The sequence below is a fragment of the Pantherophis guttatus genome, chromosome 7 (genome assembly GCF_059756535.1).
Source record: "Pantherophis guttatus breed Tessera chromosome 7, ASM5975653v1, whole genome shotgun sequence".
Taxonomy (NCBI): Eukaryota; Metazoa; Chordata; class Lepidosauria; order Squamata; family Colubridae; genus Pantherophis; species Pantherophis guttatus.
The window spans coordinates 13,662,676-13,689,609 of record NC_142069.1 but is presented as its reverse complement, the minus strand read 5'-3'; the positions used below and the strand labels follow the sequence as shown (position 1 = coordinate 13,689,609).

At 43.1% G+C, this 26,934-nt stretch overlaps 1 protein-coding gene across 4 annotated transcripts; it reads left to right on the top strand.

Annotated features, from left to right (window-relative positions):
* Positions 1 to 347: 347 nt before the first annotated feature.
* MGST1 (microsomal glutathione S-transferase 1) lies at positions 348 to 15,762 on the top strand. 4 transcript variants are annotated; one of them, XM_034403804.3, is made up of 4 exons: positions 348 to 444; positions 9,159 to 9,308; positions 11,237 to 11,331; positions 12,775 to 15,762. In XM_034403804.3, exons 2-4 carry the CDS (start codon positions 9,183 to 9,185, stop codon positions 13,022 to 13,024), a joined length of 471 nt encoding a protein of 156 aa, XP_034259695.1. In that variant the 5' UTR covers positions 348 to 444; positions 9,159 to 9,182; the 3' UTR covers positions 13,025 to 15,762. The 4 variants fall into 4 exon arrangements, with proteins under 4 accessions (XP_034259695.1, XP_034259696.1, XP_060550431.1 ...); XM_034403805.3 differs by having other exon boundaries at positions 348 to 448; XM_060694447.2 differs by lacking the exon at positions 348 to 444 and adding an exon at positions 2,906 to 3,900.
* Positions 15,763 to 26,934: the final 11,172 nt, after the last annotated feature.

Below are 26,934 nucleotides of genomic sequence, written 5' to 3'. Positions count from 1 at the left end.
TGTGGGTGCTTCATCACTGGAGGTTTTTAAGAGGAGACAGCCGCTTGTCTCAAATTGTATAGGGTCTTCTGCTGCTGCTGCTTGCGCAGGGGGTTGGACTAGAAGACCTCCAAGGTCCCTTCCAACTCTGTAACTTTTAACCTCCAAGGTCCCTTCCAGCTCTTATTCCGATAAAGGAAGCAAAGTGAAGTTGCAGGGCCTCGTGGGCGGCCAAGACGCAAAAGCCCAAGGGCAAAGGAGTGTTGCAAACAGCCCTGCGGCTGAGAAAAAGCAAGCAAGACTTTGCACTTTGCAACACAAAAGCCAAGAGAGGGAGGAGCGAGCTTTCCTGCTGCCTGGGCTGAGCAAAAAGTGGGGTTGGGCGGACGGGCGGGACGGCTCCCAGCAACCCGACGGGTCGGCAGAAGCAGAGAGGTGCAAGGAGCAGAAAGCAGCCCGGCTTGGGTCGGTAGGCAAGAACGGGGTCTCTCTTTGGGGGCAGACTCGAGTGGGTGGGTGGGTGTCTGAAAGGCGCGCGCGTGGAAAAGAGGCCCGCTTTTGCAAGGCGCGCGCGGTTCCTTTCTCCCTGAAAAAGCGGGAAAAGCGTTTTTGCAAAAGTGGCGCCCCGCTTGGTTAGCGCGGCTTGCCGCGAATTCCTACATGGGAGGGTGGTGTGTGTGTGTGTGCGAGAGAGAGAAAGTGAGTTGAGTGAAAGCTGGGCGGTGTTTCCCGTAAGAGATCAGTGCAAATCTCTCTCTCCGCACGCCTCCCCTCTGGGACTGTGGGAAACCTGCTCACTTGCACGTGTAGAGACGCGCGCCCATCTGCGGGAAGAAGCTCTGGTGTGGTTGGAAGAGGGGCGTCTGTAGGTCAGGCCCTTGAATTGGGAAGGCCCTTGGTGCGCTGCGGACACCCATGACACAACTCTGACCCGGATGACTGAGAATCCCCACGGACTTTGGTCGCAGACGTTTCATTCCCCACCCCCCACCACATTAGGTAGCAATCATGAGTGGTGGGGAGCCTGGGAGCAAACCTCACCCTCAACCCTGAGGATGTGATCTGCTACAGGTAATAATCCTCCACTTCTGACCGCAATGGAGGCCAACGGTTCTGTTGTTAAGTGAGACATTTGTTAAGCGAGTTTTGCCGCCCCCCCTCTTTTCCCCACAATTGTCAAGTGAATAGCTGCAGTTGATAAAAAGTTAGCAACCTGGTTGTTAAGTGAATCTGGCTTCCCCATTGACTTTGCTTGTCGGAAGGTCGCAAAAGGGGACATTGGGACACAGCGACGGTCATAAATATGAACCAGTTGCCAGAGCATCTGGGTTTTGATCGCAGGATCATGGGGATGCTGCAAAGATCAGAACTGAAACAACGGGCCGTAAGTCATATGTTTCAGTGCCGCTGTAACTTTTTAACAGTCACTAAACAAAGTGTTGTAAGTCGAGGACTATCTGTAGTCGGAGAATGAAACATCTGCAAGCAAGCAGCCAAACTGGGGCAGAGCAGAGCACCAAGGACTCCAGGACTCTGCTTATAGCTCCCTGAAACCCTGATTTGTCGCCTCGCTTCCAAGAAACTGGTTTTTTTCCAGAAGGGCTGTGGAGAAAATTCTGGGGGTTTGCATCCTACTCATCTCACTGGAGGATTGCACAACTTGGCCATAGTTCAAAGTGCAACTCAAACTTAATTACTCAACAGTAAATCTGATATGATTGCAAAATGCAAATGGCATTTGTATAGAGATTAAGCAATCAACTTAACTTTGATTTAAAACCAAAGGTAGATTTCACCTTAGTGCAGGTGGAAAGCAGGTTGAGTTCTCACCCACCTGTCAAACTGGTTCAGCCTTAGCTGGTGGTTCACAATTGCTCTGTCCTTGAGTGTAGAAAGGGGGGGGGGATCAAGGCAATGGGAGTTCATAGTTGCACAAGATGTTAGTTCACTTTTGGCCCAAAGTGAGGTCCACCTGCAAGATGCAAACAAGAGACAGATTTTGCCATCTGTGCAAATTCAATTGCAGCATCAGCTGAGCCAGGAATAGTGTGAGGATGAAGTAAAAAATAATTTTAAGTTGTGTTATCTACTTTGAGGAGAAGAATATGGTTACAGGCCACAGTAGCTGGCTTCACATCAAAGGAGAAAGATGAAGAAATCACATAGTGGTTTTGTGCAGGATAATTTCCCAGCCAAAAAGGGGAGGAGTGGCTTTCTGTTTGGCTATTGGATTGGTTCTGTGGGAAGTACACCCCAAAAGGACAGTGCCTGGAGCCACTAAAGCAGTGCCAAAAGACTTTAAAACGGCCCTGCCCCTTTAAGAAATTCAAACCCCAAAGCAAAAGCACCAGCTGAAAGAAAAACTCAAAGCAGCCAAAAGCCATTAATGGCTATTACAGAGATAACAAAGCCTGACCATAAAGCAGATCCTGAAAATACGTAAAACCATCTTAAAATAACTCACCAAGAACTCATATTTTTCTCTTCCCTGACCGAATTAACCCCCAGGATAGGAAAGACAAAGGCTCAGGGAGAGAATTAACCCATTAAGGTAGGAAGACAGAACTCGGGGCAATCACTTTAACTAGAGACACACAAACAACCCCATCAAACTGTAGGAGCTTCAAAGGAAAATAAGGCATGGATTTGCCTCCCCAATCTGCTTGCAAGCTAGGAACGCTGGAGCTGTGTCACTTTCGCTTCTTGCCTTTCTACATTAAAAGAATTCTGCTTTCTGGCAGCTGGCTTCTGAATCCATTTCTTCTCAGCGTCTGTGGGGTGTCCCAGCTGAGGACAAACACAGGAGTTTTTCTTCCAACAATTCAATGTTAAGTCTTTTACATACAGGTCATAATCTAAAGTTTAGCGATAGACTGAGATCAGTGGAAGAGGTTGGTTTTAAATACCAGAGGAGTGTAAATCCAGAGGAAAAAAAAATAAAGTACTCATTTATTTATTTATTTATTTGATTTCTTTCCAACTGTATTTTTATGAATACAGGTAATCTTCAACTAATAAACATTTGTTTAGTGGCCATTTGAAGTTAATAATGGCACTGAAAAAAAGTGACTTATGACCATTTTTCACACTTCTGACCCTTGCAGTGTCCCCGGGATCATGTGATCACCTTTTGCGACCTTTTGACAAGCAAAGCCAGTGGAGAGGTTAGATTTGCCTAACAACTGTGTTACTGACTTAACAATTGCAGTGATTCACTTAACTGTGGCCAGAATGGTTGTAAAATGGGCCAAAATTCATTTCACAAATATCTCTTAACAAGAGAAATTGGGGGCTCACTTGTGGTCGTAAATCGAGGACTACCTGTAACTCAAGGCGGTGAACATTCTTAATGCTCCTTTCTGCACCTATTTTCCTCACAACGACAACTCTGTGAGGCGAGTTGGGCTGAGAGAGTGCAACTGGGCCAAAGTCACCCAGCTGGCTTTCATGCCTAAGGTAGGACTTCTTGTGGTCCGCCAGCAACCTGCGGAGCTGGCAGCGGAGTCGGACAGCGATGAGGCTGAGGAAGAACATGGGCCAGTCCTGGAGGCTGGGGAAGGCCCGGATGAGGGCTCTGCCTCGAAGGCAGAGATGGGGCCAGGGCCATCAGGGAGTGATGTGCAGACTCCGGAGCCTCCAGAGGCTGACAGTAGAGAGGCAGAGGAACAGGAGGAGCCTGTTCCTAGTGCACATATGACAAGAGCTGCCAGAAGGCAAGAGCAGCTAAAGCAAAGAGGACGACTCGGGAGTAGGGCCAAGAGATGATTGGCCCCTCCCATAAGGCTTAAAAGACCAGCAACGGCTCTTGGCCTCTTTGCCGGAAAACAACGTTGATAGACTTGGTTCTTATTTTGCTCGGAGTCCTCTGCTTCTGAACTTTTGTCAAGAGAAGCCTTTGGCAGTTTGCCTAATTATATCCAGGTTGGTGATAAACTGAGGAATGGTGTTTTGAAGAATTTGCATTAATTTAGTTTGGACTATGCTGAGAATGAGTTAATTCTCAGCTGTTCTAATAAAGTCTATTTGTTTTCGAACTTTTTGCATTTAATACTAACTACTTGAGCCTGGGTCACAACAGGACTAGAACTCACTGTCTCCTGGTATTAACTTTTTAGTACTTTAGGGATTACCTTGAGTTGGATTTTAACTGTGATTCTTTCCGGGAATTCTTGACTCAGATTTCGTGGAATCTTTTGCTTCTTAATGCCATGGATGATTCCCCATGGCACACCTTTCCATTTTCAACCAAACCTCTTCAATTGGTTGCGGCAGCAATTTAGCAAAGGTGTAAAGTTAGGCCTAGCTTATCCAAGGCCCCAGCTCTACCACAGAGGAGAAGAAAACGAATGCGGGATTTTACAGCAAAATAAAAATAATGTGTTTGGCCAGGTCTGGTTAAGGCACCATTTATTTTCGTAAGTGCTGTTTAGTCAGCCTTGACGAAAGGTATATTACAGGTAGTCCTCGAATTAATGACAGCAGTTGGGGGCCAGAATTTCCATTGCTAAGCCAGATGGTTGCGAAGTGAGTTGCACCTGATTTTACAGGCATTTCGCCACAGTGAAGGAAATCAATGTGGTTAAGTGAATCATGCGGTCACTAAATGAATCCTGTTTCCCCGCATTGACTGCTTTGGGGAAGCCAACTGGGAAAGTCACAAATGACGATCAAATGATCTGCAGCTGTCATAACTACATGCCAGTTGTGAAGCAAGCAAAATTTGATCATGTGACCATGGAGATACTGCAAAGGTTGTAAAAAAAAATCAGAATCAGAAAGTGCTGGAAGGGACCTTGGAGGTCTTCTAGTCCAGCCCCCTGCTCAAGCAGGAGACCCTGCACCATTTCAGATAACCGGCTGTCCAGTCTCTTGTTAAAAGCCTCCAGTGATGAAACACCTACAACTTCTGAAGGCAAGCCATTCCAGTGGTTAATTGTCCTCACTGTTAGGCAGTTTCTCCTCAGTTTCAGGTTGCTTCTCTCCTTGGTTAGTTTCCATCCATTGTTTCTTGTCCTGCCCTCTGGTGCTTTGGAGAATAGGTTGGCCCCTTCTTTGTGGCAGCCCTTCAAATACTGGAATACTGATGTCCCAGTGGTGAAATCCAATTTTTTTTTTGGGGGGGGATTTTACTACTGGTTCTGTGGATGTGGCTCAGTGGGCCTGGCAGGGGAAGGATACTGCAAAATGGATTGATTGATTGGTTGGATTTATATGCCCCCCTTTTCCGGAGACTCAGGGCGGCTTACAAAGAGTCAAGCAATAGCCTTCATACTTTTGTATATACCTGCTTAATAGGGCTTTCGCCCCCCCCCCAAGTGGTGTTCTTTTTTATACAAAGTCAGCTTATTGCCCCCACAATCCGGATCCTCATTGTTCCTACCTCGAAAGCATGGAAGGCTGAGTCAATGTTGAGCCTGGTGAGATTTGAACTTGCAGTAATTTCAGGCAGCTGGTGTTACTTAACAGTGCTTTAGTCTGCTATGCCACCAAGGGTCCTTGGTGCCGCTATTTCCCAATCCCCATTTCCTCCCCATTCCAGGGGAAGGATACTGCAAAATCCCCATTCCCTCCCCACTCCTGGGGGAAGGATATTGCAAAATCTCCATTCCCACCCCACTCTGGGGCCAGCCAGAGGTGGCATTTGCCGGTTCTCTGCAAATTTCCGCTACTGGTTTTCCAGAATCTGTCAGAACCTGCTGGATTTCACCCTTGGCCAGAACCAGAAAAGGTATCTTAAAAGCAGGGCTTTTTTTATGTGTACGGAAAAAGAACAGGAAATCATTGAACACTCATACAAAAAGCCTATGAGTTTTGCTTATTTCAAATTAAATGACATCTAATTTAGCTTTGTCCTGGCACGATCACTTTTTGATCCTCATCTCACTTAAGCCAAATCCAAGTTAAACATAATGATTTGGCATGACAGGTGACCTGCACACCTTGAAGCAAGAACAACCGTTCCAAACCCAAGAACATTAGTGATGGAATGTAGTTAAGCAGGTGGACTCCGAGGACGGAGGGGGTGCATTCCGGAAGAGGGAGTCAGAGGCAGCTCAGCCCAGATAGGATCGGGGAGAGAAAGAGGGTGAAGACAGCCCCTCCCTAACAGTACACAGAGTATATGTTGTAAAAAAGGGAGTTAATGTAGATGCAAACATAACAGTGAGCAACAAAGATGATTACAAGGCTGGAGGCTAAAACGTATGAAGAACGGTTGCAGGAATTGGGTATGTCTAAATTAATGAAAAGAAGGACAAGGAGTGACATGATAACAGCATTCCAATATTTGAGGGGCTACCACAAAGAATGGGGGAGGGGTTTCAACCTCTTCTCGAAAGCAGCAGAATGGATGGAAACTAATCAAGGAGAGAAGCAATTTGGGAGTAAGACGGAACTTCCTAACTGTGAGAACAATTAACCAACGGAAGGGCTTGCCTTCAGAAGTTGTGGGTGCTCCATCACTGGAAGTTTTTAAGAGACCGGACAGCCACTTGTCTAGAATGGTATACAGTCTCCTGCTTGAGCAGAAGGTTGGGCTGGAAGACCTCCAAGGTCCCTTCCAATTCTGTTATTTTGATATACAGTGCTTATTCTGGCAATTTTTTTTATTTTGCTTTAATTTATATGCCGCCCTTCTCCAGAGACTCAGGGCGGCTTACAATGCGTTAAGCAATAGCCTTCATTTATACAAAGTCATCTTATTGCCCCCACAATCTGGGTCCTCATTTTACCTACCTTAGAAAGGATGGAAGGCTGAGTCAACCTTGAGCCTGGTGAGATTTGAATTTGCAGTAATTGCAAGCAGCAGATGTTAATAACAGTGCTTTAGTCCACTGTACTACAGGCTTTTGTCTATAGATGTGAAATTTTAAAAAGAACTCAGCTTGGAAGAATCACCTCACATCATTCTTGGTTTGGGGCAGTGGTGAAATCCAAATTTTTTTTACTACAGGTTCTGTGGGCATGGTTTGGTGGGCGTGGCTTGGTGGGCATGACGGGGGAAGGATACTGCAAAATCTCCATGCCCGCCCCACTCCAGGGGAAGGATACTGCAAAATCCCCATTCCCTCCCCACTCCTGCGGGAAGAATGTGGCAAAATCTCCATTCCCACCCCACTCTGGGGCCAGCCAGAGATGGTATTTGCCGGTTCTCCGAACTACTCAAAATTTCTGCTACCGGTTCTCCAGAACCTGGCTGGCCCCAGAGTGGGGTGGGAATGGAGATTTTGCAATATCCTTCCCCCAGGAGTGGGGAGAGAATGGGGATTTTGCAATATCCTTCCCCCAGGAGTGGGGAGGGAATGGGGATTTTGCAATATCCTTCCCCAGGAGTGGGGAGGGAAGGCGTGGGGAGGGAATGGGGATTTTGCAATATCCTTCCCCCAGGAGTGGGGAGGGAGTGGGGATTTTTTTTTTTTTTTAATTTGATTTATATGCCGCCCTTCTCCGGAGACTCAGGGCGGCTTACAATGCGCTAAGCAATAGCCTTCATCCTTTTGTATATTTGTACAAAGTCAGCTTATTGCCCCCACAAACTGGGTCCTCAATTTACCTACCTTAGAAAGGATGGAAGGCTGAGTCAACCTTGAGCCTGGCGAGATTCGAACCTGCAGTAATTGCAGGCAGCTGGTCTTAATAACAGGGTGCTTTAAACCACTGTACTACCAAGGCTCTTTTTTTTTGTAGTATCCTTCCCCTGGAGTGGGGAGGGAATGGGGATTTTGCAGTATCCTTTCCCTGCCAAGCCCACAAAGCCACACCACACCACACCCACCAAGCCACGCCCACAGAACCGGGAGTAAAAAAAATTTGGATTTCACCTCTGGTTCTGGCTCGTAATCCAAGATAAATTCCCTTATGTCTACCACGTGGCAGAAGTAGCAATGCAGATAATCCTAGTCTTAGGATCTTTTATGGCTATTTGCAGCGTCCTGCAGTCACGCAACCACAATTTAGAATGTTTTTGCCAGAAACGGGGATTTAGTTCCTTTTTCCAGCAAAATCACCCTATAGTGAACAATGCTTAACCAGCATGTTCGCTTAATGATCATAAAAGATAAAATCAGGCCTGGTTATATGATAACAGAATAACAGGGACCTTGGAGGTCTTCTAGTCCAGGGGGGTCCTCAAACATTTTAAACGGGGCCAGTTCAAGGTCCCACAGACTGCTGGGGGGCTGTGGTTAGGTGGTCATGTGACTGGCTGGGCGTGGCCAATTTAGCAGTCCGTTAAACAATACATACAAATTACACTTTAATTTGTTATGCTCCTGGGGGTGAAAAGTAGGTTAGTGAAGGGATGTGGCTGCCTTGGGGTATGTGTGAGGGACTTCCTTGTGTGTGTGTGTGTGTGTGTGTTTCTCTCTCTCTCTCTCTCTCTCTCTCTCTCTCTCTCCCTCCCTCCCTCCCTCCCTCCCTCCCTCCCTCTCTCTTTCTCTCTCGAGGCCGGGGAGTACTGTTCTGCTGCCCAAAAACGGATCCGTTTTTGGCCTCTTCGGCCTCCAGAAGGTGGGTGGAGGCCAATAGGTAGGTGAGGCGATGTGGGCGGGGCAGCCTCATGGTCCCACGCGGGCCGGATTAATGTCTTCAGCGGGCCGTAGTTTGTGGATCCCTTGCTCAAGTAGGAAACCCTATACAGGAAGTCCTCGATTTACAACAGTTCTTTTAGTGACTGTTCAAAGTTACAACAGCATGGGAAAAAGTGACTTATGACCGTTTTTTTCACACAATCGTTGCAGCCTATCAAAATGCAGATGTTGGCCACTGACTCATATTTATGAAGGTTGCCGTGTCCCAGGGCTATGCGATCCCTTTTGTGACCTTCTGACAATTAACAACCATGTTGCGAACTTAGCAACTGCAGTGATTCACTTAACAGCAATGGCAAAAAAAAAAAAGACCGTGGACTGGAGCAAAACCCACTTCACAAATGTCTCACTTAGGAAGAGAAATTTTGAGCTCAATTATGGTTGTACGTCGAGGACAAGGTGTATCATTTCAGACAAATGGTTGTCCGATCTCTACTTAAAAACCTCCAGACTAACACAGTTTATGTCTGTAGTTTTAGGCTCACATTGGATACAACTACGGACATAAACTCTGTTAGTCTGAAGGACAGCCTGAATCACATCTTGAATGTTTGTACTTTATGCTTTTCTTCCTTTCACTTTGTGTTTCAGGTCTTTAGCGGAAACTGTGCCAAGATGCGAAACGTCCATGGATTCCTGGATAATGATGTCACTCTGGCATTTATCAGATATGGAACCATTATTGTAGTGAAAATGATGCTCATGAGCACCATCACAGCTTTCTTCCGAATGAAGAAAAAGGTGAGAGGCGAAGGTTGGAGTTATGAAAAAACAATGTATGAAGTGAGACTTGGGAGCACGACACTTTGCATGATAAACCAGGATTAATGGGAGTTGTGCTTTCAAACTTACCTGAAACGCTTTAGGTCCATGATGGTGAACCTATGGCACGCGTGCCAGAGGTGGCATGCAGAGTCCTCTCTGTGGGCACGCGCGCTGTCGCCAGCTGCTCTTCTGGTTTCTGATGCGCATGTGCCAGCTGGTCTTCATGGGCACTGGAGCACCAGAAAACGGGCTGAAAACATCCAAAAACCAGGCCATTTTTTTCCGGGCCGTTTTCAGGCTGTTTTTAGCCTGGAAAATGGCCTGAAAACAACCTGAAAACAGCCAAAAAAATGGCCAAAAAACCAGGCCATTTTCCAGCCGTTTTTGAGGCCAAAAACAGCCCAGAAAATGGCCTGAAAATGGCCTGAAAAACAGCCAAAAACAACCAAAAAACAAGAATGTGTGTGCCAGCCAGCTGGTCTGGGTTTCTGGTGCTCTGGCGCATACACATACATGCATGTTCCAGTTTGGGCACTTGGTGCTGAAAAGGTTCGCCATCACTGCTCTAGGTTAATCTATACAGGCTAAACCATCATACCTTTGGGTTTGTAATTTTTTATGGACTAACATTATGTACAAACCAGGCCTCTCTGGGTTGTTTTTCTTTTTTAAATAAAGCATCATTCAAAATAGCATTGATTTACTGCCACAGTTGAATCATGACTCAGAGAGTGTAATATAAATGTAATAATATTAAAATAACTAAAAGATAAATCAAGCATCCATGGTAGATTCCCTTCTGTTGGCATCCTTGTTAGTTATGTTAATTACGGTAATAATAACCAAAGATGTGAAAAAGTATTGGGATGCAATAAGAATGGGTAGAAGTTCAGTTCATCAGCTTAAAACTATAGCATTACTAAGGATGGTGCATATATTATTCATAGCTGTGTTAGATCTTTAAGAAAGACCAAATATAAATGATCCTTGACTTAACAATTGTCTTAGAAAAGGTACTTTACAGCCCATAAATCATTTTTGGCCACCATAAAGTGTTGCAGCTCGACATCGCCCAGCGTAGTAGGTAACTACCCTGTTTTCCCCAAAATAAGACATCCCCTGATAATAAGCCCAATAGGGCTTTTGAGTGCATGGCAATAAGGCCAAGTGCTTATTTCAGGGTTCAAAAAAATATAAGACAGGATCTTATTTTCGGGGAAACATGGTACATTTTGGTGAGTTGGCAACCGGCTCACATTTACAACTGGTTGCCAAGTGCCTCACAACTCTGTGATCACCATTTGTAATCTTCTCTGCCGGCTTCCCCAGAAAGTAAATGGGGAAGGCAGCAGGGGAGGTTGCAAGCGAAGGGGGCTGAAATCTCTTACTTTTCTCTTTCTTCACAGAAAGAAATAAATTCTTCAGCAGGCTTTCCACAGCCCTACAAAGGTGCAGGAAGGAGAACGGAAATCCTTTGGTGGGCTGCAGGGGTGTATGAGACCAAAAGGGCTGCCTTCTGGGAAAATTTCACCTCCATGCGGACCTGAAATCTGTGGGCAGGCAGCTTTTTCCACGTTTGTTTAACAACGTGGGAGACAGCTTAACACCTGTAACCGGAAGTGCCGGGTTTGTGGCCTTTGAGCAAAGCAGTTATGTTGGTGTCTTAATGACTGCTTCATTCAGTGACCGAGATTCTGGTCTTAATCGAGGACTACCTGTAGTCAGCAGTACTAACTCCACTCAGAATTATCTGATAGACTAGGTGAATAGCAATAACAATAATAATAATAGGTGTAGTGGTAAGCCAGAGTGGTATATCACTTTATTCAATACTGCAGTATTGATTCTAACCACCGACTCTGGCATGGTACCTTATAATGTATTCTGATCTTTCTCCCAAATAGGCATTTGTTAATCCTGAAGATACAGCATCGTTTGGAAAAGGAGAGAATGCGAAAAAGTATCTAAGAACGGATCCTGATGTGGAACGTGTACGGAGGTAATTATGGAGTTTCTTATCAAGCACACACTCATAAAGAAAAAAAGAATACATGGGATGGTAGAGTGCAAAAGACTCTCACCAATGTGCCCGCACTTTATTTTCAATCACTGGCTTAGAAAAAAATATTGAAAGCGCCATCCCTCGGTCCATTAATAACCTTCTTGTTTCTTTGATGATCCTCTGTAGGGGTGAGCAAAATGTTCCGTGACTGTTCACTTGCACACCCCTGTCTCTCCACTTTCCTGGCTGTGTTTATGATGGCCTGTGCTATTGCAGCATTTCGAGTTTGCATATTTAATTCCCACAGTCAATATGTCATCTAATTCACAGCAGAAATGGGCAGTAGCCTGAATTGGCCCGGTGCTGATTTGTTGAATACAATTTGCTGCTTCCCCTTTTTTGTAACAAACCAAAAAAATGTGTTGGAGAGAAGGATAAATTATCCCAAGGCTGATCTTGGGATCATCTTGTTTTGCACAAATAGAAAAAATGAAGCTTTATGTTTTTATTTGGATATATTTATGACCTCATGAATAGATGGCCCTTAATCGAGAAGAAAAGTCAGCCATTTTTCTTTTGAAGATTAATGTGAGTTCAAGAACAGCTGCTAATGTGACCAGTGGGGAAATCCTATGATTGGGACTGTCTTTATGCCAGGACTAGCAAATCTGGGCTGCAAAAGCCAATGCCACCACTAGATGGTAGCAACAGCTCTTTGTGACCCCCTAATGGTCAGTTGGAATGTTACAGCTCAAATTCAGTGACTCTGCCCCCCCCCCCTTTTTTTTTTTTTAAAGAATTGATTTATATGCGCCCTTCTCCGGAGACTCAGGGCGGCTTACAATGCGTTAAGCAATAGCCTTCATACTTTTGTATATTTTTATACAAAGTCAGCTTATTGCCCCCACAATCTGGGTCCTCATTTTACCTACCTTAGAAAGGATGGAAGGCTGAGTCAACCTTGAGCCTGGTGAGATTTGAACTTGCAGTAATTGCAGGCAGCTGATGTTAATAACAATGCTTAAGTCTGCTGCGCTACCAGAGCTCTTTGCAAAGTTCTCTCCACAATTTTCCCAAGAGTTTGCAGAATGGATATGTAGCGTTGTGAAACACCATATCTTGAGCACGGGTTCTTCCAAGATGTCTCCAAATTAAATGCTGAGGGACACTTTCAGGTGTTTCCAACAGGGCAGGCCTTGCAATCCCAAATTGAGTTTGGTGCGATTGCCGTGTTTCTCAAAGGCAGCATCTCAGTTGAAGCACAACATAGATTTGGGTTCCAGCACAAGTCTGAAAGCTCAAAAGACTAAATCTCTGGTCCCCGTCACTGCAACATTATCCTGGGATACATATATTGGCCTTCATTCATAAGGCCATTTTGTGGGTACCAAATATGAAGAAGCCTTTAACGCTGTGAATCTCCTTTGTTTCTTTCCCTAGAATCCATCTCAATGACCTGGAGAACATTATTCCATTTCTTTTTGCTGGGTTCTTCTACTCTTTTAGTGGTGTGTCCCTCTCCACTGCTTTGCTGCACTACCGAATTTTTCTTGGTTCTAGGATCTTCCACACCATTGCTTACCTGGTACCTCTTCCCCAGCCCGCTAGAGGTTTGGCTTGGATGGCTGGTTACTTAGTCACCTTTTCAATGATGTACAAGATTATAATGATTGCTTTTACCATGTCTTAGAAAAGAAAGCTAACACTATTTTTAGCCTGTTGTACTTTGGAGAGTGCCTTATCCAGCCAATAGAAGAGAATATATTTAGCTCTGGGTCGAACTATGGAGTCCCCCGTGCTTTCTGAACTTGTTTGTTTGTTTGCAAATGTTACATCACCCAACTAGGTAACTACTTTCAGTGCTAGTGAGTGTGGAGTTTGCTCCCTGTGCTGCTTCTGGTGGGAGTATGGTTTTCTCCTTGGTGGTTTTTTGATTCGAGGCACTATCAAGGACATATAAACATGACAAATAAATAAATCTGCCCAAATCAAGGAATTACCAAAGAGAAAAACAATGGCCCCACCAAAACTGGCAGGATAAGCTACTGTATATGAATGGAGAAAACCCCACACTCACTAGCATTGATAACGTTACCTAATTGGGTAATGAAACGTCTGCAAGCAACCAAGCTCAATAAGAACCAAGGACTCCACCATTAATTCTTCCTCAAAAAACTCCTTCATATCTGCCTCCCAACTTTCCAGTGCATACTTGTGCCTCCTGGTATGTTGGATCTCTCAGCTGCCTTGTAGACCTGACACTTCTGGAACTCTTTGCCATTATATGCTAAAACTGGTGTATGGAGAACCTCTCTTCCAAGGAAATATATCCCTGATACGTCCTCTTAACGGAACATCCCTCAATAATAGTGCAAATACTTTGTGTCCTAGGCACAACCTCTGTTAGCATAAAAAGTCACATATAAGGCAACTGTTATATTCTTTGTCTCCCGTTCCTTCCCCTCACTCAATATGTGAGAAATTCAGTGTGAATGATTAAATCTGAGGCCATTATATACACAAAACATTGGCCCTGCCACTGAGGTGATTTCTTTCCACCATGTCGCCTTTTTTTAAAGTCACTGAAGCTGGTTGCCTCTTTATCCTCTGTTGTTGTCTTGTCTAACGTTTATGTTTTCTATTTTTCAAACAAGTTTGCAAGCCATGACATACATGGAGGCAGTTTTCTTTGAAAGTGTCAAATGTGGAAGACTGACAATAAAACAGTGTTCTCTAACTTAGGCCCATCATGATAACTTGGGATCATTACCAGTGGCTCTGGCTTGGTAGTAACAAAAGTTGTAGACCATGTTTAGAGAGCTGCAAGCTAGAGAAGACTATCACAAAGAATGGCCACCCTCTTTGCCCTTCCAGTTTACATCAGTTTGATGGCTGTTGACAAAAAAAATAAAAAAAACCAAGGGCGAATTGGATTTCAGGTTTGATCCACCAAGTCTTTCTTGGATTTGCTTGCAAAACTTCCTTGTTTCAGTGTTTATGCGAGAAGGGAAGATGTTCTCCACTTTCTAAGACCTGGAACCTGGCCTACAATAAGTGATGGTAGAATCCCTTTTTCTGAGGTATTAATTTTTCTAGGATATTGCCGTATTTTTCAGACTATAAGAGACATCTAAATTTAGAAGAGGAAAACAACAACAAAAAGTTTTTCGCCTCCATGCACCCCATTTTCGGGCGTTTTTTTGGCCCATTTTCAATGCTTTTTTTTTTGGCCCATTTTCGAGGCTTTTTTTGGCCTGTGTTTTCTGAAAAATGAGCCAAAAAAAGCCTTGAAAACAGGCCCAAAAAAGCCCTGAAAACAGGCCCAAAAAATGGGCCCAAAAAGCCTTAAATATGGGCCGAAAACTCCCCTGAAAATGGGCTGAAAAAAGCCTCGAAAATGGGCTGAAAAAAGCCTCAAAAATGGGCCGAAAAAGGCCTCTAAAATGGGCCAAAAAAGCATCAAAAATGGGCTGAGAAAAGCTCTGAAAACAGGCCAAAAATAGGCTGGAAAATGGGGCTTGTGGAGGCCAAAAAACAGCTGGTGGCGGGGCTTTGGCAATATTCGGTCTTTAAGACGCACAGACATTTTCAGCCCCCTCTTGGGAGACAAAAAAGTGCATCTAATAGTCTGAAAAATACAGTAATTCTTTAGTTTGTCCTTTTTGAGACACTGCATTATCTCTGCAATAAGTACAGAACATATGAGAAGCAAATATGGCTTTACTCTATGGTCCATCTTGAGTGGTTGAGATACAGTCTTCCAGATGGCCTTGGAATACAATCCTTTTATCCCTAGTGATTAGCTATGCTAACTGATGAACATTGGAAGTTCAACAGTATCTGGAAAGCCATACATTTTGGTAGGTCCTAAGATTGTAGATCTGGGAAGTTAACAGTGCATTTGAAGCTCCAGCTCTTTAGCCCTGTTAACTTCTCATCTTCATCCTGAGTTGAGTTCCTTGTTTGGTTCCTGAATAGTAAATTTGAGCCTATGGTTCTGAATAATAGTTCCACAACATCTGAAGAGCCATGGATTTCCCACCCCTGTTTTACGTTTTGGGTGCACAAGGCCAGAGGCTAGAAGTTATAAACCAATTCACAGAATTTGCACAGAGAGGATGGGCTTTGAATGTTTCACCACGTTTTGACGTTCCTCGTGTTCTATCAGCATTCCAAATACTTTGGTTTAAATTGAAGCTGGTTTGTGTTCCCATTTCTGTTTGTTAAGATTTGAACCTTGTGAGCAACTTCCTTTATTCCTCCTTTTCTCCTTCACATGTTGTCTTCGCTCACGCAAGCTTTAACGGTTTTTAATGTGCACTCTCTCTCTCTTTTGAGAGCATATGTGAATAGTAATTTTCTACATATGCTATTTTGGGATGTATCTTTTTGAAGCATAAATAATAAAGGCAACAGCAGGAAAAAAAAGTGTGTTGGAATTTTTGTGGCTGTTTCTTTTTCCCCCCTCCTCCTTGACTACAGTCAGCAAATAAGATGTCACAAAGAATCAGGGACTCAGAGCATCAAGTTCTTTGAAGAATATTTACCTTCATAATAAGATACTGCAAGCAATGCCAGTCCTTGTTGTAAAAGAGACTTTGATACAAATAGGTGTTTTAACCAAGTGCTGGAGTAAATGGAGTAAAACTGGGAATGAAATTTCTCTTAGTCTAATGTAACCTATACAAAGGAGAATATTTTAAGTGGCCCTCATGGTGTCCTAGCAGCTTTCTTGTCATTTTTATTTCTTATAAAATAGAAAAGGCGATTGGACCCTTCAAATCTAAATCCTAAAAGAATAATACATGACCAGAAGTTTATATGTGTACTAGGAATGGGTATCAAATATTTTGGCTACCTAATGAGAAGGAAGGACTCACTGGAGAATAGCCTAATGCTGGGAAAGATGGAGGGCAAAAGAAGAAAGGGACAGCAGAAAACGAGGTGGCTGGATGGAGTCACTGAAGCAGTAGATGTGAGCTTAAGTGGACTCCAGAGGATGGTAGAGGACAGGAAGGCCTGGAGGAACATTGTCCATGGGGTCACGATGGGTCGGACACGACTTTGCAACTAACAACAACAAAGGAATGGGTAACCAAATTTAGCTTTCCTGACACCATGAAACATCAAAGATAAAACCTGAGGAAAAAAACTTTTTTTTGGCATAGAAAGATGGATAAGGAGTCATGTTCCCTGACTTTTTAGAAAATACAAACTCTCCATCAGATCCCAGAACAGGAATTCTAAAGCTAAACAAAGCAATGAGCAAGATAACAATCCATTGGCTACATTATTTTCAAGAATAGGGCATGACTATGTGGCCAAATGCTTAGAAATTGAGTATGGTATAATTAGTCCTTGACTTTTGACCAAAATGGGGACCGGAATGTCCATTGCTAAATGACACAGCTGTACAGGGTGACATTGCTTCACTGCATTGCTTAGTGACTGCAATCTTAGCAGTCCTTAGTGTCGTCGTAACTCCAGATGCATGGGTTGTTAAATGGGAAGTGGACTGTCCCAGGTAAGGAGCATGGGCTGCCTTGAGGGTTGGGGAAAGTCCTGGGCAGGCTACATGTGAGTTATAACTGAATAAAATGTACTTTGACTGCAACTCACTCAAGCAACACGATGAACTTTGACCATATTGCATATTGTATATTACTATTCTGGCAATAAAAGACTCGGTTCAAAGGCTGAGAATGCACAACCTTTGGTATCTGACATGTAAGCCTCTTTCCAAGTTCACAGTATTCTTTTTTACATTAATCCAGACTTGGTAGATCCCAATTTTTCATAAATCGAAGGATAGGTAAAGGTTCTCCTCGCACATATGTGCTAGTTATTCCTGACTCTACGGGGCGGTGCTCATCTCTTGTTTCAAAGCCGAAGACCCAGTGCTGTCTGAAGACGTCTCCGTACTCATGTGGCCGGCATGACTAAATGCTAAAGGTGGATGGAACGCTGTTACCTTCCCACCAAAGGTGGTCCCTATTTTTCTACTTGCATTTTTTTACGTGCTTTCAAACTGCTAGATTGGCAGAGGCTGGGACAAGTAACAGGAGCTCACCCTGTTGGGATTCAAACCGCTGAACTGCCGACCTTTCGATCGACAAGCTCAGCATCTGAGCCACCACATCCCATTTAAATCGAAGGATATCTTATACATTAAATAAATAAATAGACTAATTCCAACATTTTTGAATACATACGGTTTTCAAATTAACATTTGAAGTCATATACTTCTAGGAAGTCAACTTCACCTTTGGGACAACTATGACCTGGATGACAGAATCTCCATAGACATTTAACTTCCGTGTCTTCTACCAGTGTCTGGAATTTGTGTGAATTGGGAGAAACAAACGTGGGTTCAATCCTGTCAGGACCATGTGGCTGTAGGTTTGGGACCTCTTGGATCTCAGTCAGTGGTGGGTTTCAATATTTTTTACTACCGATTCTGTGGATGTGGTTTGGTGGGTGTGGTATGGCTTGGTGGGCGTGGCAGGGGAAGCTTACTGCAAAATCTCCATTCCCACCACACTCCAGGGGAAGGTTACTGCAAAATCCCCATTTCCTCCCAATCAGCTGGGACTTGGGAGGCAGAGAATAGATGGGGGCGGGGCCAGTCAGAATTTTTACTACCGGTTCAACGAACTACTCAAAATTTCCACTACCGGTTCTCCAGAACTGGTCAGAACCTGCTGAAACCCACCTCTGATCTCAGTGCTTTCTATCTTTAGTCTTACAAGGAATTGACCTTCCTCCTTTGAGACTGATTATAATCAGGGGGGTCATCTTCAACTTGGAACTTCTGCTCAAAGAGGGCAGTTGTGTCCAAGGGGACCTTTGCAGCTTCATTTGTCACTCCAGTTGCATCCATTCCTTGGTTAGGCATTCTTCCAGATGGTCTCTCATGCCCTAGTCACCTCATCACAACTCCAAGTCTCTACATGGGACTGCCTTAGAAGCTACAGCTGGGCGCTGGGCATGTCCAGATGCTTACATAACCTCTATATACCATTTGCTTCTATGTGAACTCAAGGTGCTTTAAAAACTCTATATGGCAGGGGTGTCAAATTCAAGGCCCGGGGGCCAGATCCGTCCCGTGGGGTGCTTAGATCTGGCTGGCGGGACCACCCTGGAAACAGCAAAGGACCAGCCCACGGTGCCTCTGCCAGTGAAGTGCCGCGGGCAGTCCTCCCGAGCTCCGTTTTCACTGGCAGAGGGTTGCAGGAAGCTGTCACAGCTGAAAACAGCCCGGGAACCCATTTTTGTTGGCAGAGCTCTCGAGCCGCCAAAGGGCCCCTGATTCTCTTCCTTCCCATCCCCCTTTCCTTAGGTGGCATGCATGTTAGAAGGCCAGCCAATGAGTAGGGGCTGTCTGGCCCTTTATATTTCTAACCCAGTGGTGGGTTCCTCCCAGTTCCGCCCAGTTCCGCCAAGCTGGTAGCGGTGACGATATGATGTCACCGAACTGGTTCCGCCCCTCTGTGTTATTCTTACCTTTTATTTGGCCCCACCCCCAATCTATTGCTGCCTCCTGAGTCCCAGCTGATCGGCTAGAAGGAAAAAAACTGTTTAAACTCTTGCCGCCGGGCTTCAAAGGGCCGCCCTACAGCTGATCTGTGTTAAAAGGCAGTGTGGTGGTAGACCGGTGCCTCCAAAAACAACTGAGTAGACTGGTACCTCCAAAAACAACTGAGTAGACCGGTGCCTGCAAAAATAAATGGATAGACCAGTGCCTCCAAAAACAAATGAGTAGACTGGTACAGCTCTGCAAGCAGTTAAAAGCCCGGTAGACCAGTACCTCTGCTAAATCCTAAAGAATTGTCACATGACCATCAAGCCACGCCCACAAAATAAGACACGCCCACAGAACCGGTAGTAAAAAAATGTAGAACCCACCCCTGTTCTAACCTTCTGAGCATTTTTTTGGGTAACAAGCACATTAAAAAACAAGCAAAGGACATACCTCCATGCAAAACACGAAGCGTATCTAATGCAAAGCTCTTTTTCCAACTAAATTGTGTGTTTTTTTTAATTGCCAAATTTTATTGGGCTGCTCAAACGTATTGTTTTCCATTGTTCCTAAAAACGGCAGAACGTCTGCTGATTCTCCTTCGGTTTTAGACGCTCCGATGCTACATTTTGTTAAACGATTGAGAGCTGCCACTAGATGTCTCTCTTTGGCTTTTCGTGTTTTGCAGACACAGAAGCCGCCTATATCCAGATTGCCAAGTAAAATAGGTTTGGGTTTCCAGTTCGGCACCCAGAAAATTGAGGATTTGGACAAAGTAGTAACATGACTGAAGTTGTTCCAAAAATTCCAATTCGTAAAAAACAAAACAAAAGAAACTAGAAATGTTTTGAGAAAATATAAAGCTATTGATGGTTGTCGTAGTAATGCAGTCAATTTTCCTCATTTTGGCACGTGAAGCAGTGGTGAAATCCAATTTTTTTTACTACCGGTTCTGTGGGCATGGCTTGGTGGGCGTGGTGTGGCTTGGTGGGCATGGCCTGGTGGAAGGATACTGCAAAATCCCCATTCCCTCCCCACTCCAGGGGAAGGATATTGCAAAATCTCCATTCCATCCTCACTCCTGGGGAAAAGATACTGCAAAATCCCCATTCCCACCCCACTCCAGGGGAAAAGATATTGCAAAATCTCCATTCCCACCCCACTCCTGGGGAGAGGATATTGCAAAATCTCCATTCTCACCCCACTCCTGGGGATAGGATAATGCAAAATCCCCATTCCCTCCCCACTCCTGGGGAGGGGATATTGCAAAATCCTGATTCCTTCCCCACTCCTGGGGAGGGGATATTGCAAAATCTCCATTTCCACCCCACTCCTGAGGAGTGGATATTGCAAAATCCCCATTCCCTCCCCACTCCTGGGGAGGGGATATTGCAAAATCTCCATTTCCACCCCACTCCTGAGGAGTGGATATTGCAAAATCCCCATTCCCTCCCCACTCCTGGGGAGGGGATATTGCAAAATCTCCATTTCCACCCCACTCCTGAGGAGTGGATATTGCAAAATCCCCATTCCCTCCCCACTCCTGGGGAGGGGATATTGCAAAATCTCCATTTCCACCCCACTCCTGAGGAGTGGATATTGCAAAATCCCCATTCCCTCCCCACTCCTGGGGAGAGGATATTGCAAAATCTCCATTTCCACCCCACTCCTGAGGAGTGGATATTGCAAAATCCCCATTCCCTCCCTACTCCTGGGGAAAGGATATTGCAAAATCTCCATTCCCACCCCACTCTGGGGCCAGCCAGATGTGGTATTTGCCAGTTCTCTGAACTACTTAAAATTTCCGCTACCAGTTCTCCAGAACCTGTCAGATCCTGCTGGATTTCACCCCTGATGTGAAGCTCTCACAAAAGTCAACCCAGAGGACATTTTAGGAGCTCCAAGTCCTAAAGAATATCAAATTGGAGAAGGCTATGCAAGTAGTCCTCAATTTACAACCATTGGTTTAGCGCCCTTTTGAAGTTACAATGCTTCTTTAAAAGTGATTTATGACTAGTCCTTGCACTTATGACTGCCACATTCCCATGGTGATATTATCAAAATTTGAGCGCTTGGTAACCTGTATGCATTTATGATGGATGCAGCATCCCAGGATCACATAATTGCCATTTGGGGGTCTTCCCAGCCAGCTTCCCACAAGCGAAGTCAATGGGGGAACTCAAGTCCTTTTAATGATCATGGGTTTGGCTCAGGGGTGGGTTCTAAATTTTTTCTACTACCGGCTTATTTTGTGGGTGTGGCTTGGAGGTCATGTGACTAGGTGGGTGTGACTAGCTGGTCAGAGTCATTTCTGGAAGGTCCTCGCACTTACAACCAGTCCTCGCACTTACGACGAAAACTCATTTGATTGCTTTTAACACTGATCAGCTGTAGGACGGCCCTTTGAAGCCCCGCGGCAAGAGTTTAAACAGTTTTTTTTCCTCTAGTCATCAGCTGGGATTCAGGAGACAGCAATAGATTGGGGGTGGGACCAAATAAAAGGTAAGAATAACGTGGGTGGGTGGGGGGGAGGGCGGGGGGGGAGAACCGGTTCGGTGACGTCACCGCTACCGGCTCGGCCGAACCGGACCGAACCGGGAGGAACCCACCACTGGTTTGGCTTAACAATTGCAGTGATTCGCTTAACAACTATGGCAAACCAAGGTTGTAAAATCAAGCACAATCCCTTTTGCTTGGCAATGGAAATTCTGGTCCCAAGTCCTGGACTATCTGTACATTGTTTACAGAAACAGATGCTTCTCTCTCCCTCTTTCTCTCTCTTTTAGCAATTCACAAATTTCTGAAACTTATAAAGGAGAATATTTGTCGCTCATGGTTGATCCGTGGGGTCCTTGGTGTTCTCTGAGCTTGGTGAGGTTTTCTTACTGATGTTTCATTACCAAACTGATGATGTTACCTAGGTGGGCAATGAAACTGTCAGATGTAAATGCCTTATTCTCCAATGTGTAAATAATGTATATATGGAACATCAGAGGTTAACTTATTCTTTGGACTTTAATGTATTCATAACTTACCACTCCCATTCCTAGCTCCACCCCTTGTATATATAAGGAGCCACCCTCACCATTCTCGTCGCTTCTACCTCGAATATTCAGTGAATATAGAATGCCTATCATAATTAAAAAGAAATATATTTAAAGCTTTAACTTCTATTATCTTTATTGAGTCTGATCCTGAAAATATTGCAACAAGCTGGTAGCAGAGGATGGTTAATTGACTCAAGTAATTAAAAATGTCCAAGAAAGATAGGCCCAACACCAGGGCCTACAGCAAAGAAATAGAAACTGATCAAGAGATGATCAACGAATCCACCAATGCGATTTCGAGAGAATCCGAAGAATACACCACTGAAGAAGAACTAATGAGTGAAAATAATGACCAGAAAGAAATCGAAATAGAAAATAACGAACTCAGGTCAGAGATATTAAAGATACTAAAAAGCCAAAAGAATGAAGCAGAGCCAATCAAAACGCTCAGTTCAAAATTTCTGGCGCGAAAAACACTATCAGACGAAGAAAGTGAGAAAGAAGTCTCAAACTCTTCAGATGATCCAAAATCAGAAAGTGAAGACGATTTAACAAAATCTCAAGTAAAATCAGCAATGAAAACGCTTTTTGCTGCTTTTGGGCCAAGACTGAAAATTACCAAGACATCTACGAAGAAGCAAGAAATCAAACCGGCGACTCAAGACCTGCACGCTCCCATCCTGACTTCGAAAGCGACGACGCCCGAGCCCAGAGAGCCATGCCGATTTCGCCCTACACCACAGACAAAATCGAATACCAACGCACACAAAAAGAAGAAAAGAACCGTCACCACCACCAGAACCCCAAAAACCGAGCCAGAGACCGACTCATCTGAGGAGGAGCGGATCGAGAGAGCTGAAAGGGAGAGAACCTTCCACGACGCCACCAAAGAAGAAATGAGCAACGCGCATGTGCGAAACTACGTAGACGACCCAGAAGGACTTGAACTGGCCAGAGAACCGCGCAGACTCATTGCAAGCATCCCAATGCCGTTCTGTAATTTCCTGCACTTGAGAGATCACGGACTGCCCCAGGTTGTAAGTAATGGACAGAATAATGTAGGTAACTTACCCAGTGACTTCCCAAAACTTAGAATTGATGGCATTAATTTACAAGAGTGGTACCAACAGCTTCAGGTTATTTTCATGAAAGAAAATTTACTATTCTTTATAACTAGCCCTCCAAGAAGACCTTGGACTTTAAAAATAGATTGTTTACATCATAGAGCATTTTTCATAATAATATCTAGCGTGTCTCCTGCAATGTATCATAGCATCAAACCAAACCTAACTGTATCAGAAATAATTCAATGCATGTTTAATCTATTTCACAGCGATAGCGTAGCTACAACCACAAGAATGTCTAAGGATTTCTTTTCCTCTAGAGTAAAACCAGGGGTTTCTATAAGTGAGCATTTGATAAATCTAAACAAAATAAGAGCTGAGCTACAATTGAGGGGGGAAGTGATTTCAGATCAAACAATGAAAAGTGTTATTATCAATTCACTTGATCCATCATGGGATAGCTTTATGTCACACTTAGATACCATTAATTTGGGATATTTATCCATAGAAAGTCTATCTAACAAATTGATAGCAGAAGACAATTCAAGAAAAAATCGATCCAGTAACCAAACAGACCACAAACCTTTTAGGAAAGTAGTCTTTCAAGATAAACATAATGAGGCCTTTAGATGCTACAATTGTGGATCCAGGGAACATAGTAGAAGAGACTGCCCCAAAGTCTCAAGAGAGAGACATAGACCAGAATATAGGAGCAAATATAATTACAGACAATCTTCCACAGATAGACACAAATATAGAAGCCCACCAAATTACAAAGAAGGTAGAGGGGGTAGAGAAAATTCAAAAGAGAGGAAATCTGGGTCACTGAATGGGCTAAATAAACAAGACAGCACCAGAACACAGCAGGATGAGAATAACAATTGGCTTATTGATTCTGGTGCAACAAATCACACCACCAACAACAAAAGTATATTATCTTCATTTATAGAAGATAAGTTTGTGATAAAGGTAGCTAATCAAGAAAAGGTTCAAGTACTAGGCAAAGGAAATGTGACCTTGCCTGGTCTAGGGAAAATAGAGGGGGTATTATTAATCCCAGAAATACCTCACAACATACTAAGTGCCATAAAATTAAGCAGAGAATCTGATATCAATATAGTTTTCTCAAAGGGGAAAGCAACTATAGAAAAGAACAAAACAAATGTAGGTACTGTAATGATAAAAGGAGGTCTACCCTATCTGATAACTATAGAAAGATGTTTACATAACATTGATTCAAATATGGAAGATTGTATTGAAGCAGATGATGAAAATGTCAGTAACAGTGACAATGATGAGTGTAGAATAACTCATGATCACAAAAACACATACAAGGAAAAGAAACCAAAAATAGGTAAACCAATTCATGATGAGTGTGCTCACATCTTACACAGGAAGTTAGGACATGCAAGCTTTCCTGTAGTACAAAAAATGACTGAACACGCAGAAGGTGTCAAAATAAAAAATTGTGAAAATTATTTGGAATGCTCAGTATGTAAGTCCACCAAACTAAAAACCAGTCCCAGACCAAAAAAATCTAACAGATCAACTAACAATATTTTTGATTTGGTACATATGGACTTAGTTGGTCCATTAAGTCCCTCAATTACCTATAGAAAACGTTACTTCTTAACAATAGTGGATGACTACAGCCGATATGGTTTTGTTTACACATTAAAGCACAAGGATGAAACATTTCAGAAATTTAAGGAATTCTACAAACGTATAGAAACACAACATAATATCAGAATAAAGCAAATTATGACAGATAGGGGATGTGAGTTCATGTCTAAAGAATTCTCTCAATGGTTAAAGGATAGAGGAATGTTACATTTCACGTCCAATCCTTTTTCTGCATTTCAAAATGGAGTTGCAGAGAGGAAAAATTCCACACTACAAACCATGATTAGGTGCACATTAGAGGATGCTGGTTTAGGCAAACAATTTTGGTCAGAGGCATTACATTATTCGAATTACACTCAAAATAGAACCTGGTCCAGTATTGTGAATAAGACACCATATGAGGTGATGTACAATAGAAAACCCAAATTATCACACATGCACATATTTGGAGTCACTGCAGACGTACACATACCTAAACAATTGAGGAGAAAGGGAGAAAACGTATCCAGGAGATTAAGATTCATGGGATACGAAACTGGAACCAAAGGGTACAGATTTATTGATAGTAATAACAAATTTATAGTATCCAGAACAGCTGTGTTCCATGAACAGGCCAATTGGTCGAAATTGCACCTTAATGAAATATTTCCTAATAAATGTAAAGATACGATATCTTGCGAGGAAGGAACAACAGAAAATCAAAATATTAACAAAAGTAAGAACAAAACCAAAACTTGGACTAATAGTCAGCATAAAATAAAGACAGACACATTAACAAAAAAGGAAGCTAGATATTTGCATGATAACCATAGCAAGCCTGAAAGAACTATTAGAAACAATAGAAACCAAATACCAAATAAATACAAAGATTACATAATGCATATGAATGGAGAACAAATAACACCTAATACATATGAAGAAGTATTGAAACTTCCACATGAAGAAAGAGAAAAATGGGAACTAGCTATGGAAAAAGAGATGGAAAGTTTACAAGGATTAAATGTATTCACACCTGCGATCGCACCTAAGGATAAAACAATTATAGGTACCAGGTGGATTTATAAAATTAAGAACTTAGAAGGAGGCAATACCTTATACAAGGCTAGACTAGTTGCACAAGGCTATGCACAAAAATATCCAGAAGACTATACTGATACATATTCACCCACAGTGAGAACAGAGAGTGTCAAAACAGCCCTTGTAGTAGCATCTGCACTCAATCTGGACGTATTCCAATATGACATACAGACCGCATACTTACATGCAAAATTAGATAAGGAAATATATGTAAGAGCACCACACAGTCAATACACTAATAAGAACGAAATTTGGTTATTAAATAAGAGTCTGTACGGATTAAAGCAATCCGGCAAAAGATGGTACGATTGCTTGGTAAAAGTACTTAAGACCATGGATTTCAACGCCACCACTGCTGATAACTGTTTCTTTGTAAAAAAGAGTAATGATCATATTGAATTTGTATTAATTTACGTGGACGATATTTTATACATTGGAAAGCATAAAGAGAGCAGGGAAATCTTTGTAAATAAGTTAAATGAACACTTCTCACTGAAATCTCTGGGTAAAGTGAATAAATACCTTGGTGTGCAAATTAACAAAACTAAAAGGGGATTCAAACTTACACAGAAAGATAAAATCATCGAACTCCTAAACAAATGTAACTTAAATAATGCTAAAACCTGTGACACCCCTATGCAAACTGATTTTCTTAGAAACACTGATGAATCTTCCCCTGAGTTTAAAGACAACACATTTTACAGATCAGTTATAGGTTCACTCCTTTATATATCTAATTGGACTAGGCCAGATATTGCATTACCTCTCAATCTATTGTCAAGATATGTTAGTAAACCAACTTTGTATCATTGGGAAGCTGTCAAAAGAATTCTAAGATATCTGAAGGGTACATTAGATTTTTGTTTAATGTTGGAACCCAATAATGACAGAGAACCAAAAATTACTTGTTATGCTGATGCAGATTGGGCTGGTGATACATCATGCAGAAAGAGTACTTCTGGTTATGTTTTTCTATTGAATGATTGTCCAGTTTACTGGTATACTGGTAAACAAGAACTAGTAGCCACTTCTACTACAGAAGCGGAATATGTTTGTTTGTCCAAAGCTGCAAATAACCTTGTATGGTTCAATGATCTGATCACTGATGTTTGGAAGAAACCCACCTTACCATTTATTATGCATGAAGACAATAAAGCGGCCATTGAAATATCCAGATCCGATGCAATTGGACAAAGGTCCAGGCATATTGATATAAAGTTTAAGCATGTGAGACAACTGTCTCAAGACGGATTCATTAAAGCAATACATT